The 19743-nt window shown below is 46.5% G+C and overlaps 1 protein-coding gene across 4 annotated transcripts in view; it reads right to left on the bottom strand.

Annotated features, from left to right (window-relative positions):
• Positions 1-19743, bottom strand: part of DNAH11 (dynein axonemal heavy chain 11) — a 296286-nt gene that overhangs the window by 21153 nt on the left and 255390 nt on the right. For 3 of the 4 annotated variants that reach the window (XM_084791554.1, XM_084791555.1, XM_084791556.1), the window contains 6 exons: positions 16020-16190; positions 14988-15110; positions 12174-12367; positions 10594-10742; positions 9642-9769; positions 5622-5849 (listed from right to left, as the gene is read on the bottom strand). In XM_084791554.1, coding sequence (XP_084647680.1) covers positions 5622-5849; positions 9642-9769; positions 10594-10742; positions 12174-12367; positions 14988-15110; positions 16020-16190 — 993 coding nt within the window. Of the gene's footprint in view, positions 1-5621; positions 5850-9641; positions 9770-10593; positions 10743-12173; positions 12368-14987; positions 15111-16019; positions 16191-19743 lie in introns of those variants that run through there. The other variant, XM_084791557.1, reaches the window with a different exon arrangement.

Below are 19743 nucleotides of genomic sequence, written 5' to 3'. Positions count from 1 at the left end.
GCCGGCAGAATGCTTGCCTGTCTCGCACAAAGCCCTGGGTTAGATCCCCAACACAGCGCAAACAGGGCACGGTGGTGTAGCCTGGCATGCCAACGTGTGGATGGAGAGGCCGGAAGAGGAGACGTTCAGCCTTGTCTCAGCTACACAGAAAGTTTGAAACAAAGTAGACATAAGGAAGGGGAGGAGGGAGGGAGGGAGGGAGGGAGGGAGGGAGGGAGGGTAGGAAGAAGGAAAGACTGCACAAGTAGGATTGTCAGCAGAGAAGAGATATCACACTGACTTGTCAGTAGTGTAACTGGTATTCATCTTCCGCCTGTGCATAAATATTTCCCACAAAAAGGAATCTATACTCTCTCTCCAAAAAAAAATCTGGTTAGTTCATATGAAAAGAACCCCAATGGCAGTCCTTCATGACATCTTCAAAGGCAGATACCGCTGAGCTAGAGGAGGGGTAGGTTGGCGGCAGCCTGCAAGAACTGGTTCTTTTGGCATCTCTGTCCGTTAATCATCAGATTTGCAGAAGCATTCTGGAATGCTTGGGGGTCGGGGGTGGGGATCAAAACACTAACGTGAAACAGATTTCACCCGTTTTCCGTGTGTATGCCAATGTTTGGGTGTGAATTCTAATTTAAGAAGAAATATTACAAAGGGAGATGACTTTGTGGATAAGGAATCGTGCTGTGAAAGACCTGACTTCAAACTGCTAACACCCATGTAATTCTAAACGTGGAAGTGGGGGCCTGGAACCCCAGCGTTGCAGGGTGGAGATAGGTGGGTCATAAGAGCTTGCTAGCGGTTGGCCTAGACAAAATGGCAAGCTATCTTAATAATAATAATAATAATAATAATAATAATAATAATAATAATGATAATAATAATAATAAATAATAATTTTTAAAACGTACAAAGATAGAGGAAGACACTTGGCATTATCCTCTGGCTTCTGCATGGATGTATGTTCCTGTGTATATTCATGCATACATTGCCCAGGCATATGACTATGTAAGACACATGCACATATGTGCTCACACATGCAACACCCCAAAAACTCTCTATATTTAAGGCCCTGTGGTTAGCTTTGGCCTATGAGATGAAAGAAGTTCTGTTATATCCAATCTTTTGCTATTTGTTTTTCAAATTCTGTAGTTTTCATTTTTTTTTATAGTTATCTGTGGTCAGCTATAGGCCAAACAGTATTAAATAGGAAATGAGAAAAGAAATAAACAGTTTTCTTTTAATTGCTTGTTAATTATAGTGTAATTACTTCCACTTTACTACGGCTAACTGTGTTAAGATTGCAAGTTAAACTTATGTGCGCATGCAAGTATGTATAGAAAAAAACATAACTTATGAAACATTTGGCATTACCTTGGTTTGCAGTTTTCTACTGGGCATCTAGGCACACACGCTACACAGAAAGGTGTGAGTCAACATTCATCTGTGGGACATGCCTTTGCAAGAAAGCAACAGGTGCCCTTTATCACATCTTCCTCCTTCAGTCTTCTGTTAGCAGCATGAGTGTGGGGCTCTTGTGACCGACCTCCTATGAGCTTGCTGAAAGCAATGCAACAAGGATGCATTTGGGGCTGGACTGGTGGGAACACTGTGGTGACACAGATGGGCTTTGGAGAGGGTGTTAGTTACTTTTCTGTTGCTGGGATGAAACTCGGTGACCGATTCATCTTATAGAAGGAAGTGTTTATTTTAGCTTATGGCTCCAAGGGCGTAAAACTCCATCCTGCTGGGGAGTTGCGCCGACAAGCTACAGGCATGAGCAGGGAGCTAAGACACTGTGTCTCCGAGCACAAGGAGGAAACAGTGAGAAAACTGGAAGTGGGGTTGGATTATGAGCTCTCAAAGCCCCACCTCCAACCCCAGGAACAGACCTCTCCCAGCAGCGTGTACCTCCTGTGCACTTCCACAAGCAGTGACATCAGCTGGGGACCATGTGTGGTGTCTATGGACATCAAGTGACCTGCCTCCAGAACCTGCATGTAGCAGGAATATTTTTTCACCCTGTTTAAGCCAGTGTTGTCCCAGTAAAAACATCTTTCAAAGGACCAAACTCTGCTTCTAGGTTTCAGGAGCCCATCTGCAGCCAGCCAATGGGCACAGGACTGACTACACCTTCTGATGAGATGAGGTGCGGTGGTACCCAGAGGCACAGAGGAGACAAGCCTCCGGAAAGATGCGTGTGATGAGACCCACGCTAAGTGTAAGCAGCTCCATTCAATAGGCTGGGGTGCCAGACTGAACAAAAGGAAGGAAGCATAAACAGAAAGTAAACATGTACTGCTTCCTGCTTCCTGACTGTGGACTGTGACATGGCACACCCTGTTCCTGCTGATATGTCTTGCCTGCCATGGTGGACTACGTGCCGCGAGCTGGACCTAAGTGTCTTTTGTTGGGATAATGTTATGAAAGCAACAGGAAAAGTAGCTAGAACATGGTCTGAATGAATAAAAAATGCCTTTTGTTCCAGACATCATGGCGGACCTGTATCTTTGCACCTTTATGTTTCTGTGACGTTTTCCTCTGTGTGGGTTGTTAAAATGGGCTTGAAGGGACGTTGGGTGAATAGATAATTTGTTTTTGCTTCTTGGGGTCAAATTAAGCCTTAGTTTTCAAGAGATCTTTTTCTTCTGTGACGTGAAAGTTATTAAAAATGTACCTTTCAATTACGCATATAGTCGTGCAGGCGGCTGTCGGAGGTGCCCACGTTAGAGCAGGGGCTCTCAACCAGGGAACTCACATAGGCTTTGGGGAAGCCTTTCCCTATCAGCGGTGCCCGGGAGCCTGCACCTCCCTAGGGAGAGCGTCCAACGTCGCATCCTGTAGTGGTTGGATAGGAACGGCCCCTACGGACTCCTGTGTTTCAATGCTTGGCCCGCTATCAAGAGGGAATGGCCTTGTTGGAGGAGGTGTGGGCTCTGAGGTCTTGCACATCCTCAAGCTCGGCCCGGTGTAGCACTCGGCCATTCCTGCTGCCTTCAAACCAAGACGTGGGCCTCTCAGCTCCTCCTCCAGCACCACGTCTGCCTGCGCGCTGCTGTGCCCCCGGCAGTGACAATAATGAACTACAGCGCTGAAACTAACCCATCCCCAATTAAACGTTTTCATTCATGAGAGCTGCTGTGATCGTGGCATCTCCTCACAGTAATAGAAACCCTGAGTGAGACACATCCTTTTCACCAACAGCCTAGAGGGTAACCAAACAGAAGCATAATATTTCATGAAAGGTTTTTTTTTTTGTCTATAAGGGCAAGTGTCTCAGAGGACTATATAAATCTATAACCACATCAAATTCCTACTGTATGCGTATTTTTTAGAAGCAACTTGAAAATTCTTAATGGACATTCATAAGCGGCCAGAAATTGTGAGATGGTAAAAAGACAAATACACACGTGCCACAGTACATAGAGAGAGCGCATTGCAAAAATACTTAAGAGATGCAACAAGCTTTTTTGAGCGCCGGCTGTTTACACAGTCTTCTTTACAATAGGCTGCAAATTACTTAAGTAAGTAATACTTGTATTCATCAACATTTCACTCTAGAGGTATCCATTCTATATAATAATTCCCTCACCAAATTTAGTATTGACCCCCAAAAAAGTATAAGAAAAAGTTAAACATGTGGTGTGCTGCAGGACAAACAATATTCCTAACAAGAGGCTCAGTATATTTATCACCAAATTATACGTGCTTTCTCCGTAGGGCTACTTATCAAAGCTTTCTAGGAAGGTAGAAGAATATTAATGTAGGGCAATATCAGTAAAGGAAACTCAAACACCAGATCATGATCTAGTGAGATAAAAAAAGATTTGGGAGAAGAAAATGATTGTAATTGAATTAGTACTAATTTGCATATACTATTATTTGGGAAGAAAACAAAACAAAAATGTAAGAAACGTAAAATGCCAAGTGAAATGTACCGCAGAGGCTTCTGTGTTTTAGTACCCAGTTGCTTGTGGTGATGCTGTTTTGGGAGGTTGTGGACCATTTGGGAAGTGGAGCACAGCTGGAGGAAGAGGGTCACTAGAGGGTGGTCCTTGAAGATTACAGCCCAACCCTGGTTCCTCAGATATCTATTCTTCCTCCATTCTTCCCTCCCTCCCATCCTCATTTCCTCTCTCCTATGTCCTCACTTTTCCTTCTGACCCTGCCATGTGACAAGGAATCCCAGCAGCAAGCTTCTGGGGTAATGGATGGAGCCCTAGTCATCATGCCTTCTCCACCACTGTGGACGGTATCACTTTAAATTGTGAGCCAACCTAACTCCTAACCGTCCAATTGCCTTTCCAGGTATTTGGTTGCAGTGACAAGTCCCTACTACAAGATGTGCAGGGATAAAGATAGAACAGAGATTGAGGGAATGTCCAACCAATGCCTGGCCCAACCTGAGACCAACCCCATGGGAGAGCACCAACCCTGACACTATTAATGATACTCTGCCATGCTTGCAGATGGGAGTCTAGCACAGCTGTTCCCTGAGAGACTCCACCCAGTAGTGGACAGAAACAGGTGCTGAGACTCACAGCCAAACACTGGGTGGAGCACAGGGAGTCTTGTGGAAAAGTAGGGGGAAGAACAGAAGGACCGGGGAGGGGGAGGAGTGGGGAGGGAGGAGGACGGGACCTCCACAAGAAGACCAAGAGAGCCAGCTAACCTGGTCCCAACCAAGGACCATGCATGAACTCGACCTAAGCGCCTCACACATACATAGCTGATGGGTAGCTTGGCCATCATGTGGGTCCCCTAGAAAGGGGAAGAGGGGGCTGTCTCTGACATGAACTCTGTTGCCTGCCTTTTGAGCACTTTCCCCCTGGTGGGGCTGCCTTTGACAGGCCACAGGGGAAGAACATGTGCTAAGTACTGATGTGACTTGATGTACTGGTGTAAGTTGGGGGGGGGCTCCCCCAACTGAGGAGTAGGGGAGAGTGGAAAGGATGAAGAGGGAGGGAGAATGGGAATGGAAGGAGAGGAGAGAGGGTGCTAAGATCGGGATATAAAGTGAATGAATAATTAATTAAAAAAGCCTTTACCTTGGCTATAATACCAAGGCCAAGCCTACATATCGCCTTGACACTGTCCATAGGCCGTCACTGTTATCATCAGCGGCTCCTCTTTCTCTGCTGAGACACTGCTCATGAGACACACATCTTGGAAGCAGGGTCTCAAAGCTACCTAGGTTATGCTTTGCTTTGATAATTTTAGGTGAGACACAGATGTATTCCTAGTCATTAAAACAGCAACAGGGAAAAAATTCTTCCAAAGAGTCATACACATGAAAACAGAATGGGGGATATTTGGGAAGAGGAAGGGCGCCAGCAAAAAGGGCACAGGAGAGTAATGAGGGAACACATATAATCAGTGTCACAAGGAGACACACTGCTTTATAACCAACATATACCAAGTTAAAAAAGCAATGCCTATGAGCACATGTGGGCACATACATGCATGTACACATACATGTGCATAACACACACACACACACACACACACACACACACACACACACACACTTCACTTTATCTAAATAAGACACATGAGTTGACAAAGGCCCTGCAGTCTCTTGAGAAGACGCCAACTTTGCTGTAAGGCCAGCTGCACCTGCTGCTTACCTGGTCAAAGTTGTACAGAGCTGCGTGTAAGTTGGCCAGCATCCCCGTGGGGGGCTCATTTGTGATCTTGGTGGAATTTTCCAGGAGGCCCTGAGGGATGATGTGCTCATGTGGGGAAGGCGCAGCCTCGGCACTCAGGAACACCCTGTAATCTCTGTGGCTTCCTTGGCTGAATTTTTCAAGGAGTTTCTCCAAAGTCCCCAGCCACTTGGCCACCAGGTGGACATTCTGCAAGACAGCAGGGCTTGTGACTCCCGTGGCATGTCAGGACAATGACGAGTTACAGTATCAGAGCTTTTTCCTATACACAAATATGTGGACAGCTCAGTGATGGGTTTCTGGCCTTGAATTCAGTGAGATCTGTCTGCCTCTGCCTCCCCACTGCCAGAATTAGAAGTTTGTGTCATCATGGCCTGCTTCTTTCATTTTATACAGGAAAAGAAAAACACCCAGATACAATGGAGCACTTAATAAGTTGAATCCTATAGAGTCGCTGTAGGAGGGAAAGCCAAGCCCTGCTGCTGTCTGTGTGGCCTATTTCAAACCCACCAGCCACTTCTAAGATGGAGTTCCCTACAACTTTTCTTTGTTCTAGTTCAAACACAACCACTGAGACAGATCTGGGTTGTGCTAATTAAGTATAAGCTCTAACAGCCATGATGTACCTGATCTCAAACCTCTTCTATTCAAACTCCTCATTAGCATATAGATGCAAAAGATGAAAGGGAAGAAAGGCTAGCTATGAAGAACTGCCTCCCGTTCTATAGGATGCTCTGTGTATTCCTAACATACATTAAATCCCAGAGCAGTGAATAATTTTACCCCTTCCTCAAAGATACATACATCCTTTCCTCTCTCTCTTCTCAACATAATCTTTTGCTTTCAGTTTCATGAATCACAAATTTGATCTTCTAGTGCCCTTTAATTTATAAGTGTGTGTGTGTGTGTGTGTGTGTGTGTGTGTGTGTGTGTGTGTGAAGATTGAAAGTTCACTCTTCTCCTTCCATGGTGGGTTGTAGGTACTGAAATCACCCCGTCAGCTTTGTACAGCAAGCCAGCCCTTTTCCTCACTGAGCCACCTCACTGGCCCTGAAGAAGTCTTGATATGGAGATTGAAATATCATATTTCACACATATGTGTGATTATCTCCAAAAAGGGGGAAAAAACACTAAAAAAAAAATGATGCCAGCTACAAAAACGGGAAGTCGGCTGTGGGAGGGAGGAATAACACACATATTCTCTTGAAATTGTGTGCAGAGGCCTACGCCGGTGTGGCCATTCACATTTCTCACGTCCATCCCAGGGGTAAACACTGACCATGTAGGTTTTCCGGCCTAAACCAGATACGCTGACGCTTGAGCTGCACCTGACAGTGTGACCAGACTCAGGGACAGAGTTCCTTCCAAGGGCAACTAAGGCTAAGTATGGCCAAGTGACCCAATACAAGTGTCTAGGGTTTGGTCCTGGAAGCCTCAAAACAAAACCTTCTTCAGATGGCCACCCTACTTCAGGGATAGAAAACTCAGAAGAAACTAAGACTTCTGCCTCAGACTTCCTGCCTCTCCAACTGTGAGGAACGAAGTGAGTCAGCCCTGCCCGCTCTAGTTCACCAGGGCTGGAACCTTCCTGTAGGAGGCGGGGAGAGGCCTGTTTCTTCTGCATGCTTGCTACTAGCTTCTGAGGACAGAACACCTCAGACCTAATTGTGCCACTCCTGACAGGAACATAAACAATAATGAGATCTACTTTGCTGATTCATTTATTTCCCCCGTGCTATTTAACGTGACATTTTTGCACGAAACAAATGCAAGAATATTCTAGGTGATGACTTGGACGTTGGGGACTGAAAAGCCTGTGTCACTATTAGGTAAATCTCATATCTTTAATACCACCCGTTGTGCTCATGAGAAAGGGTTTGAATACTTGTTAGATTCTTTCACAAGTCACTTGGTGTACATGTACGATACATAGTTGCCAATCTGCCACATTTGTAACTAACTGCCTCTTCTGATTGTGGACTTCAGGAAAATGCTAAGGAAACAGTCTGCTAGAGGTTGTTTACTTACAGTAACAGTCATTTTAGGGTTAGGGTAGAAATTAGCTGATGTGTACATCCATATTGTGTTACCGATATAATTTACTATAAATTATAAACAGTGTAACAAACTCCTATTGTGTGGATCTAGTCTTCCTTCAAAGTCTTGTCTTTTATTTTATTTATTTTTTAAATCTAACAGAGGGATTTTAGAATGCTTGGAATCCAGAACGGCTGGAGGCCTGACCTGGTCTCTTCTCTCCAGCCGCTGTTTGTACGGTTAGACAGGTGGACAACAGGCATGCTTGGCTAGAAAGCTTCTACCCTGTGTCCTCAGGTCTGGGATCTCAAAAGCAGGCAACTGACAAAACAAAAAGTCTTTCAAGATTTCTTTTTAGTGATGAACTGATAGCTTGAATTTTAGGGGCTAACCGGAAGCTCACACAGGCACCAGAACAGGAGGAGTCATTTACTCCAAGCCACAGGCTCTTTTGAGGATAGTCATACCCTTGTAGCTTTGTCTGCAGGCTGAGCTTACGGACGCATGAGGACATACAATGGCCTCTGCCCTCTATACAAGACTTTGATGTACCCACCGTGCCTGAGCAACAACTGTGCTTCTGAGAACCAGCCCCTTTCCCGTTACCAAGTTGCCTCTGAACCACACAAGGGGATAGGTACACTGCTCCAAATTCCCAAGCAAAGATCTTAATGAGACCATCTATACACAGCATCACCGACCCAGGATGTTGCTTCCCTGCAGATGGAACGCTGCTTGGGATCTGGGGCAGTTTCTGCAAGAATCCAGGTTCGTGCTGAGCAGAAATGTGCATCAAACCTCTGTACCGGAGGCACTAGAGAAAGCCAGCCAGTGCCAGGCCGTGAAGAGAGTGGCCATGCAGCTAGTTTAAAGAAAGCTTGCTACTAAGCAGTGTTGGTGGCACTACCGTCTCTGTGGGCTAATCCAAGACCCATTCCCCTCACCTCTACACGGAGAATGACACTGACCACAGTGACTGGACACAGAGTATCCCACGAATTGGCCCCTCAAGAACCTCTTGGCTAGTGGTATCACACATGACACATCCATCATGCTTTCAGACAAGCAGGGCTTGCTCTAGGAACCAGCCCAGTTCCCTGGTCCCTGAGAGCTGACCTGTGTTCCAGGATCTCTGGGGGTTCTTATTAAAGTCTGAGGCCAAAAAGGTTACCCCAAGGACACTGGGTTGTAGACTCTTAGACCTGTGTGTATCTGCTCTAGAAGGGACTATAGTGCTTGTCTACTCAAATTTCTTAACTTGCAAGCAAACAGAAGGCAACATGACTATTAGGGGCCGAGTAGCATTGAATATATATGTATGTATTGTGCATATATATTTCATGTATATGTATATGCATGTATACAATGTTCTGTGACCTTTGAAGTGACGTGTCAACTCTGAAGTGACACACAGCTTCCAGGACTATGACTCTATGACATTAGTGTTAGCAATCAGTCATTCCCTCTGGCTTGCCCTAGGGACCCGCCATTAGCTTACATCATCTCTGCCACTGCTAGGTTGGCCAGTGTGTAAAAGGGCGCCCAGCCACCCCAGATCTCTCTCTCTCTCTCTCTCTCTCTGTCTCTGTCTCTGTCTCTCTCCAACCCCTGTCATCTTCCTGTCTGCCTCTCTCTTTCTCTCATGTCCCGACTCTGAGATGGCCTTTTGCCTTCCTAGCCCTCAATGACCCTCTACACTAGATCTGTTGCAATGCCTAATTTCTTAGCAGCACACCTTGTCATAGGTGCACCCACCCTCGCCACATTCCTCCTGTGGTGGGTATGGCTGTCTCTATTAGCTTTCTCAGCACTGTGAAGGTGGGGGGGGGGTCTGCAGATAACCGTGAGCTAGAATCAGGGTCCCTCTCTGCTGGGCAGGGCAGCAGAGCATGAGCCATCCTATGGGTCCACACCCAATGTCTTCCATGAAAACTTGATACTCACCTGAAGGATGACCCAATGCCCTCTGGTGGCAGCTTTCTCCAGAGCCTTTTCTGCCACCAGCTCCTGACCTTGCCCTAGAGACACATTGTGGAATTTTCCAGAGTCAATTGTAAACCCAAGTCTCTTGCCTGTTGGAGAATACAACATGGGGGGGGGGAGTTGGGGTTGGGGAGAGACAAATGTTAACTTGAGAGGGGAGTCTGGAATTCTGTGGTCTAATGTACATTTGTGGTCATAGCTGCCACCTCATAGGTCACTTTCCTATGAATCTTAATGACCTGCCTATTGTTTCCACTGGCGTTATTTTGAGCTCTCTCCAGATGCCTCCCTACAAGCATTTTGAAAAGCCTGTAGAAGCCAGTTCCTTTGGTTTTATGATAATGAAGCTTTTGACATTTTGATAGATGGCAGCATTGTTCTCCAGCTTTCTAAACTCCTACAGGAGTAGCAGTTTTTCCCCTAAGAAAAAGGAGCAACATGTGGTAGAAATCACATCCGTTTTCGGAGGGATTGGCTCATTGGGTAAATGCCCTGGCTCTCACCTTGTGAGGCTGCATTTAAATGGAGCCCAGGCAGGTCACAGCTACATTAACCTGGTATTCCTGGAGCAGGCCATGGGGAGTAGTGCCTCACACAGCTGAATAGGCTTGCCCTAATGACCATTATTTAGTCACAGGGGGTACAAGATTACGGGAGCATGGAGAAAATTGCCCTCTGGCCCTCATCTCGTCAAAAGGTGGGAAACAGTACAAAAGAAGCTCGCATTATGCCAACCAGATGAATGTTCGGTTGGAGAAATGCTCCAGACTACAGTGTTATTAGTTTTGCATTTTCCACACACCCAATCTCCAACAAATGAAAAAGAAAAAAAAAAGATAACCTAACAGAAAGTGTGGGCAGGGGCTGCAGGCCGGAGGAGAGGGTGAGGCCAGCGAGCCTCCTGGCAACTCACCAAGCACCTCCAGGTCTTTAAGGGCGTCAACGCCTGGAGACAGGATGAAAAACACCGGCGAGGTGGGGCTGCTCTCTTCGAACGCTTTGCCCAGATCCACCCTAGTCCTCTCCACATACTTTGCACCCAGCTTCTCTTCCACAAAATTTCTGTTTAAGAAAAGAAAGTGCAAAAAACCAGAACAAAACAAAACAACAGCAACTCCCCCCTCCCAACAAAATAAAACAAAACAAAAAAAAACCCGACTTAACTTGAGAAGTGTCACTGTGTTCCCTCCAGCATAAGAAACAAACCGCAGCAAGAGGTGTCTTTTTAGGAGAGCCACAGGAACGCAGGTAGATGTATGTAGATTTATGAAATTACCTCCGACTCTGAGACACTGAGAATCAGATGCCTACCTTGCATTTTGGGGTCCCCTTCTGAGTACCATCAGCTGTCCACATATGGCTTTTGTGACCCCCAAAACCTCCTGCCAGATTCCCCCATTACTTATTAACAGTTCATTAGATTTGCCACAGTGCAATTTTCCAGCCTGCTGGGCTTCTCATGAATATACAAATGCTTTTTGGGGTGTTTCTAACAGGGAAGTGCAATTAAGCGGGAATTATTTTCCAGCAGCATCAGACCTAGCAGAAAGCAAGTACTCCGAAGCAGAACAAACTCAAAAGGCCAGGGCTCCACAGAGGCCTCTGCAAAGGGAAAGACTGGCCAAACTAGAGAAAGCAAAGGAAAAGACCTGAGGCACATGGACACTGTCTGGGATGGGGGCGGGGGTGGAGGGGTGGGGGCGGGGGTGGAGAGGTAGGGGTGGGGGCAGGGGTAGAGGGATGGGGTCGGAGGTGGGGGGGCGGGTATGGGTTGGGGGGGTGGTGGAGGAGTGGGGGCGGGGGGTGGAAGGGTGGGGGTGGGGTTTGGGGTGGAGGGGTGGGGGCGGGGGTGGAGAGGTAGGGGTGGGGGGCAGGGGTGGGGGCAGGGGTAGAGGGGTGGGGTCGGAGGTGGGGGGGCGGGTATGGGTTGGGGTCGGGGATGGGGGGGCAGGTATGGGTGGGGGTGTGGAGGGGTGAGGGCAGGGGTGGAGGGGGCGGGGAGGACGAGCACACAGGGGATGAAGCTGAGAACTCTTTGGTTGGTGAACTCAAAGGAAATAAAGACTGGTGTGAACGAAACAGCTTATTACCATTTAGAGGCCAGGAGGGCTGAGAGGAAGGCCTCTGAAACCGCCCTGTAGGCTGTGCGTTCTGCTTTTAAAGTGTGATGACTGTAAAGTTACAGGGCTTGCTTTTTGTTTGACACGCAAAGCCTTCAGAGCGAACGGACAGCTAGTACATAAAGGTGATGGACACGGACGATGTGTGCGACCTCAGGACCCTCCAAGGCTGTTGTCCCACACCGCTTCCTCATCCCGCAAACTCAGTCCAGAACCGAGCTTCTCAGAAGGGTGTGCGGAGGCTGCAGATGAGCCAGCTCACCGTTCCTTTAGTGTTTAGCAAAGTAACAGTATTTAGAACTGAAATCTTAGCAGAATTCCTCCTTAGTCCCAGGGCCCGGTTCCTGCATCGCCGAAAAGGCCCACTACTCACCTCAGGGCATACGCCATCCTGTCAGGCCGCACTGCTCTCAAAATAATCAGTTTCTGTATTAAGCTTCTCTTCTTCCATTCCTGCGGTAAGTTTGCCTTTTCTGGACACTCAGATTCTACCCATTTCCTCCACTGCTTGGCAGACCCTTCCACATCTCGGTCTAGGCCTCGGAACTCCTCCATGAGGGCAATGGCCTGCAACACAGCGTGAAGAAAAAACCTCCGGCTGATGGCAGGGAACACAGGAACATGGCCCACGGCTTGAGACAGGCATGGGCAGTCCTCCTGTCCTCTCAAGATGTCCTGAGTGCTTTCCTGTCCTGCTTGGAACTGAGGTTCAGTGACAACCTCCGGGTCTCTGGCCTTGTTGAGTTTGGACATGCTGCAAATCCGTCATTCTAAAGCAACAGCTGAATTAAAAATACAATTTTCTAAAACTGTTATCTAGGGCAGTGATTCTCAACCTTCCTAAAGCTGTGACCTTTTAATACAGTCCTTCATTTTATAGTGACCCTGCCCCCACTACACTTATTTTTGTTATTTTGTTATTTTTGTTGCTACTTCATAACTGTAATCCTGCTGTTATGGATTGTGGTATGAACATCTGAAGTGCAGGATGTCTGATGTGCAACCCCACAAAAGGTTTGCAACCCACAGTGAGGACAGCTAAGCCAGGGGCTGAGCAGGTGGCTCAGTGGAGTGGTTAAGAGCAGCTTGCTTTAGCTTAATACCTGAGTTCAGTCCTCAGCATCCACACTGGGCCCCTTAAAGTCTCCTGTAAACCAAGGTCCAGAGGATCCAATGTCCTTTCTGGACTCACTGGTCACATGCATCAATAGCCATACGCAGATACACAGACACACAGACACACAGACACACAGACTCACAGACACGCAGACTCACAGACAGGCAAACACACAGATTCATAGACACTGAGATAACACAGACACATAGACACACAGACTCACAGATACACAGACTCGCAGACTCACAGCCACACAGACTCACAGACACACAGACACACAGACTCCCAGACACACAGACACAGACACACAGACTCACAGACACGCAGACTCACAGACAGGCAAACACACAGATTCATAGACACTGAGATACACAGACACATAGACACACAGACTCACAGATACACAGACTCGCAGACTCACAGCCACACAGACTCACAGACACACAGACACACAGACTCACAGACACACAGACACACAGACACATAGACACACAGACACACAGATTCACAGACTCACAGACACGCAAACATGCAGACATACAGACACACAGGCACACAGACACAGACACACGGACTCACAGACTCACAGACTCACTGACATACAGACATACAGACACACAGACACACAGACACACAGACTCACAGACTCACAGACACATAGACACACAGACATACAGACTCACAGACTCACAGAGACACAGACACGTAGACATACAGACTCACATACACGCAGACTCACAGACACACAGACACACAGACTCACAGACACACAGACTCACACTCACAGACACACAGAGATTCACACCATTTTTTTAATCTGAAAAGAACTAAATATACTATAAAAATAAAGCATAAGTTATTTTCAGTGCATGGGCGCATTTTCTAGCAGAGCTTAGTGTGTGCTCATCTTCAACCAGAGCCAGGGAGAAGAAAAGCTCGCAACAATAAGATCTGGCCGGCAAATAGAGCGAGGATCAGCTGTGCATAAACACTTTACCATTTGTGTATTTGCATATATGTATGTAGTGTGTGCATGTGCATGTATGTGTGTGTATGTGCACAACCATGTGTGCTCATGCATGCATATGCACATGTGGAAGCCAGAGGTGGATGCTGGGCATCTTACTCAGTCAGCATCATTTTATTATTGCTACTGTCAGTCTCTACATCATCATCATATTATTATTATTATTTTTTTTTAAGACAGGGTTTCTCTGTGTAGCCTTGGCTGTCCTGGACTCACTTTATACACCAGGCTGGCCTCGAACTCACAGTGATCCACCTGTCTCTGCCTCCCCAGGGTGACTAAAGGTGTGCGCCACCACACCTGGACATCATCATTATTATTAATGCCATTAGGAGATCCAAGACTGTGTTTCTCTGTGTAGCCCTGGCTGTCATTCTGTAGACCAGTCTGGCCTTGATATCAGAGATTTGCTTGTTTCTGCCTCACGAGGGCTGGAATTAAAGGTGTATGCCACCACCATCTGGCTAACCAACTTTATGTTTTGAGACAGGGTCTCTCCTTTAATCTGGAGTTTACCAATTCAGCCATGTCTGCTGGCCGGCAAGCTCCAGGGACCCTCCTGTCCTTGCCTTCCCAATGCTGGGATTACACAATCATTGCCACCACACCTGGACTATGTGGGTGCACTTTGCCAATTGAACCATCTCTCTAACCCTAGCTTAACTACTTTATAGTAAGAATAAACTACTATGTTATGCTATTTCAAAATCTAGTGAGAAAAGTCATAGAACTATAATAAAAATGAAACAGAACAAAGGAACTAGATTTAACTAAATTAAAAACTATCTTTTATATCCTTTGATATCAAAGGTCATGACAGACTGTACATAGTCATTAATAACTTTTCTCCCATACATAGACCAAAATCTCCTTTATCTTTGGACAAGAAAACAGGCAATTAGATAATACAAAGTATATGTCATGTTTCTACAATGTAAGTGTAGATCATCATCTTTGTTTGATAATTTGTCTTTCTACATTAAAGAAACCTACTGTTTAAAAGAAAAAGGTTTAAGAACTGAGAGAGCAAATTCCTCACATACCTTAACAGCACTCCAGGACTGAGCATTTAGAAAATCAACCGGACTCGAGTACGCATGCTCAACTGTGAACCGAAGCAGGAAGTCCAACTCAAGGGGGTCGATCTCCCTCCTTCTCAGCAAAATCTTGAGAGAACACACATGTGCAAAGATGAACTGGTGTCCATCGATATAGCACCGCACAGAGCCTCTGCCAAGCAGGCATGGCTGCTAAGGATCCTAGCAGCTCTGTATTTGAAATGGACTCTTAGATTATGCAGATGATCTCAAGACCAAAGCAGCAACGGATAGAAAATACTGTGAGAGTTCATTTTTCCCAGTTCCACCACCCACAGCAATAAACAACAACATATGTGGCATGCGCTTTTATGTCTACCCCACTGGACCAGCACTAACAGCACGCTCAGTTCATCAGAACCTGGTGTCATTTTCTCTCCTTATCACCAACTCCTTTATTTAAGCAACTGGAGCATGAGACTCGAGTGGGGCTTTGTTTACTTAATTATTGTGCTAGAGAATTTTAAATTGTATTGTTAACTGACAAATATATGAATACGTATATGTATCTATATGTATGAAACAAAATGTGATGCTTTGATACATGGTTACATCATGGGGTGGATGGTTAAGTTAAGCTAATTGACTTATTACATCATGTATTCGTCATTTTTAAAAACTTACCTTTTAAGAAAAACATTACCTTTACACAATGGGATTGTTTGTAGCCTAAAGTAGAAATTCTGTTGCTAGCAACATGGATTAACCCAATGTGAGTTTTTTTTTTAACAGAACTTTGAGAATCTAATAACTCCGACCTAGGAAGGTGGCTTATAGGAACTGAAAACATTGCTTAGAGTAATGGATGTCAGTTCCACCCACCAACGTACGGTAGCAAAAGCCATGGCGTGCTCGGCTTCCTTGTCACCAAAAGACTCTGAGCAGGCTTTTCTGTTTCCCCTTGGCAGCAGGAAAGCGTACACGAAGCCAAGCTGTCAGCGGAGGTTTCAGGGATGCTCGAGTGACTGGTGAGCTCACCTGAAAGGCCATCTGGGACAGAAACGTGAGCTTGTCCTTCTCAAACAGGGCTTGGCTGACGTAGAGGAAGGTGGCGTGGGTGATGCTCTCTGTGAGGACACAGATGCGTTCCTGAGTGTCCTCCGTCTTGTCAGCCTGCTCAATGGCTCTGAGGAACAGTGTGTTGAAAGCCTGCAAGGGCCAATGTAGCGATTAGAGTGTTACGTCATGCTTGCTGTCTAGCTAACCTCAGATACACAAGGATACGGTTTACTCTTTGTCTATGGGGAGAGAGGACAAGGTAGGACTTTTATGACACTTACAGGAGCCGCTCAAACATCCTGAGAGGTTGTGCCATACAGAAAGTGCTCATTCAAGGTTTGATGTCATGATTCCTGTGTATGCGCATGCACGTGTGTGCATGTGTGTGTGTGTGCATGTGTGTGTGTTCACATGTGTGCATGCGTATTCGACAGAGTCTTCTGTTATTTACCCTGGCTGCCCTAGAACTCACTTTGTAAACAAGGGTGGCCTTGAACTTATGTCAACCCTAGGATTATAGGTGTGTGTCACTATGCCTAGTTCGTGACCCTTATTAAAATGATTCTACAAAATCTACTTGCATTTCCTTCTTATACCACCCTCTCTCCTTCCAAACATATGCTTCAATTTATTACTTTCAAGATATATTTAAACACCTATAAAATTCTACCACTGTAGCTATTTTAAGTGTATAGGAGAATTAAAGTATGTCACCAACTTCAGATCCTTTTCATCCTGCAAAGCGGAGTCTCTGACCACTCTGCTTTGCGTTCGTGGGTTTGACTGCTCTAGGCGTGTCACGTGGGTGGAGTCAAGCCGTGTTTATCTTTGTGACTGGCCTATTTCCCTCAGGTAATGGCTTCCAGGTTTACCATGTCATAGCACGCCTCAGATTTCCCTTCCTTTTAAGGGCTAACTGGAATACCGTTGCACGCATAGGCCACGCGGTAATCCACTCACTCGCTGACAGCCATGTGGAATGGCTCCATCGCTGCAGTGAAGACAGGTCTTGGGTTTTCTCTTCAAGGGCTCTCTTATTTTGGACATATACCCAGAAGTGGGGTGGCTGCTGGCTCACACCGCCACTCCATTTTTAATTTTTGAGGAGATTTCACCCTGTTTTCCATGGGTGCAGAACTGTCCTACATCCCCAGGCAGTGTGTGAGGGGACTGCAACCTCGTCACATTTCGTCGTCACCGTCATCGTTGTAGCCTCTCGGAGGTGACACCGATTATAGCTTTGACTTGAATCTCCCTAGTCAGTGATGCCATTTCATCTCTTCTGTAGTGAAACGTCTACTCAGGTTGTTTTGATGAGGTTATTTGTTCTTTGCTCACTGCTTTTGGGATGTCCAATGATAATCGCTTCTTTACTACTTAATTTCATGTCTGACTACCATGATGGGTGGACTTGCACACACCTGCCTCTCTACTCGGATGTATTTTAAGTGTGAGAGCACAGAATGATTTGCTTTGTGGTATGTACACGTGAAAGTAAAATCCTATGATGTCAGATACACAGAATAAGTACCAGCCTCACATATGTTTGGTAAGTGCTCTACTGCTGAGCTACATCCTCAGTCCTCTCTTATCTGTTACTAACCTTGGCGGTCACACACGTGTTTAGAAGCTGGAGGTCAGCCTCAGGCATTGCTTTGTGAGATGGGGTTTACCACTAGTCTAGAGCCACCCACTTAGGCTGTGTTGGCTGGTTAGCACCGCCCACGCAGTTAACGTGTTTCCACCTCCACCTCCTCTTCCTCCCACCATGCCTGATGCCACAGATGGGTGCTGGGAGTTGAACTCGGGTCCTCATGCTGGTGTGGCAAGCACTTTACCAGCTGAGCTGTCTTCTAGCCCTCGAACCCCTCTATTGTCACCTCCACAAAGCGTCCTAAGAGCTTCCTGTAGTGATTCCTAACACACAGACACACACAAACACACACAGATACACACACACAGACACACACATACACACACACACAGACACACACACACAGACACACACACACACAGACACACACACACAGACACACACACACAGACACACACACAGACACACACACACACAGACACACACACACACACACCTGTGCCCCAGTCCCAGTCCACAGACCCAGCTCTGCCACTGTAGATTACCTTTTCTCTAATCTCTCACACAAGATTTACACGGTCAACATTTGTCAGTACCTGCTGCTTCCTAGCATGACAGTTAACGAAAAACAACGATGTGTGCACCCGTAGCTCATTCCTTTATATTCTGAGAAATTCATTTGGATTATTTATAAATTTTGACATAGAAAATGTCTTTGAACACCATGATCAATTTCTCTGTGAGTATTTGTATTCCTATTTCTCTTACTCCACACCTGCAGTAAAAAAATGTGAGATCACACTGTGCCCTGAACAGGGAGTCACCAAACTGTCCTCCAAAATGACTTAGGAAGCACCATCTGGTCAAGCAACGCTTTTCCCGGCAGAGCTGCAGCGTCTTATCTTTGCTGAGCATTTAGCCGCTCCCAGCCGCATGTAGCAAGTCCTCAGCCGGCCTGGATTTGGCATTTCTGTAGTGGCGGTTGGACATTTTCAAGTTCTCACGCGGCATGTGCGTGTCTTAGCTCTGCACGTCTGGCCAGCCATGTCGCTGAGTGATCGATGTCCATCACAGACGCGGGCAAATTCTCCGTTAGACGCACGGACTGCGAGCTTTGGTTTTGCTAGTTCACAGGTCGTCTCTTCATGTTCCCAACAGTGTCCTCTAAAAGCCATAAGCCTTAAATGTGATGAGAGGAGTTTTAGCTCTGCAGCTGGATGCGGTACGTCCGTGTTTGGGAGGGGTTTTTCCGTAAGACTCGCAGGGGCGGCTCTGTGATGCCTCTCTAGCTGGGCGCGAGTTAATCTCGGCTGGCGCTACATTTTCTCTCTCTCTTCATGCACTGTTGCTGCGGTGACACCCAAGCACACTGTTGCCCCGCACTGACTTACGCAGAGTTGCACGCGACTACTCAGCAGGAGGCATGCTGGTTACGGGCTCCACACCGAACCTGGCGTGCGTTCACAGGAGTCTCCTGCCTTCACCCAGCCATCTGCTTGAGGCCTCCCAATGGCTTCTTGTTGCAGAGAGACTACCATGTAGACGTCCCACCGGCCTGAGATGCTCTAGCTAGCATCCAGTCCAGGCTGCCTTTCTCTTGGGGGCGTCTGTCCCTTGTAACCTTTGCCCTCACGGGCGTCAGCCTCTGGCCAGAGGTAGACCTTCACACCTGGAATCCCCAACCCTTTCAGGCCTCGCCCGGCCCTTTTTACCCGGCCCTTGTTGGGGTGGCCAATCTTCCCTTTCCTTCAAGCACTAGCTAGAAGCCGCTTTCTGTTTGTTGCTACGTGTATCTTTTCATAAGCTTAAGTGTCCATTAAAGACAGCTGTATGTCTACACATACACGGAGGCCAGAGAACTACTTGTGGAATTGTTTTCCCCTTCTGCTTTGAGGGGTCCAGGGATCGAACTCGGGAGGTCAGACATGGTGGAGCCTTGACCTGCTGAGTCAATTACTTAAGAATTTGAAATTTACATAGTGTTTAAAGTATTGGCCACAGCGATTACTGACATGTTATTTTGAGTGTTTTAAACAACACTTACTACTTATGGAAAAATAAAAAATACAAACCAGAAAATTTTACATAAAATACACTCAGGAAAAGCTA

The sequence above is a fragment of the Acomys minous genome, assembly GCF_964271855.1.
Source record: "Acomys minous genome assembly, chromosome: 8".
Lineage (NCBI taxonomy): Eukaryota > Metazoa > Chordata > Mammalia > Rodentia > Muridae > Acomys > Acomys minous.
The sequence above is the reverse complement of the archived record's forward strand: the minus strand, read 5'-3'. Positions and strand labels throughout refer to the sequence as shown.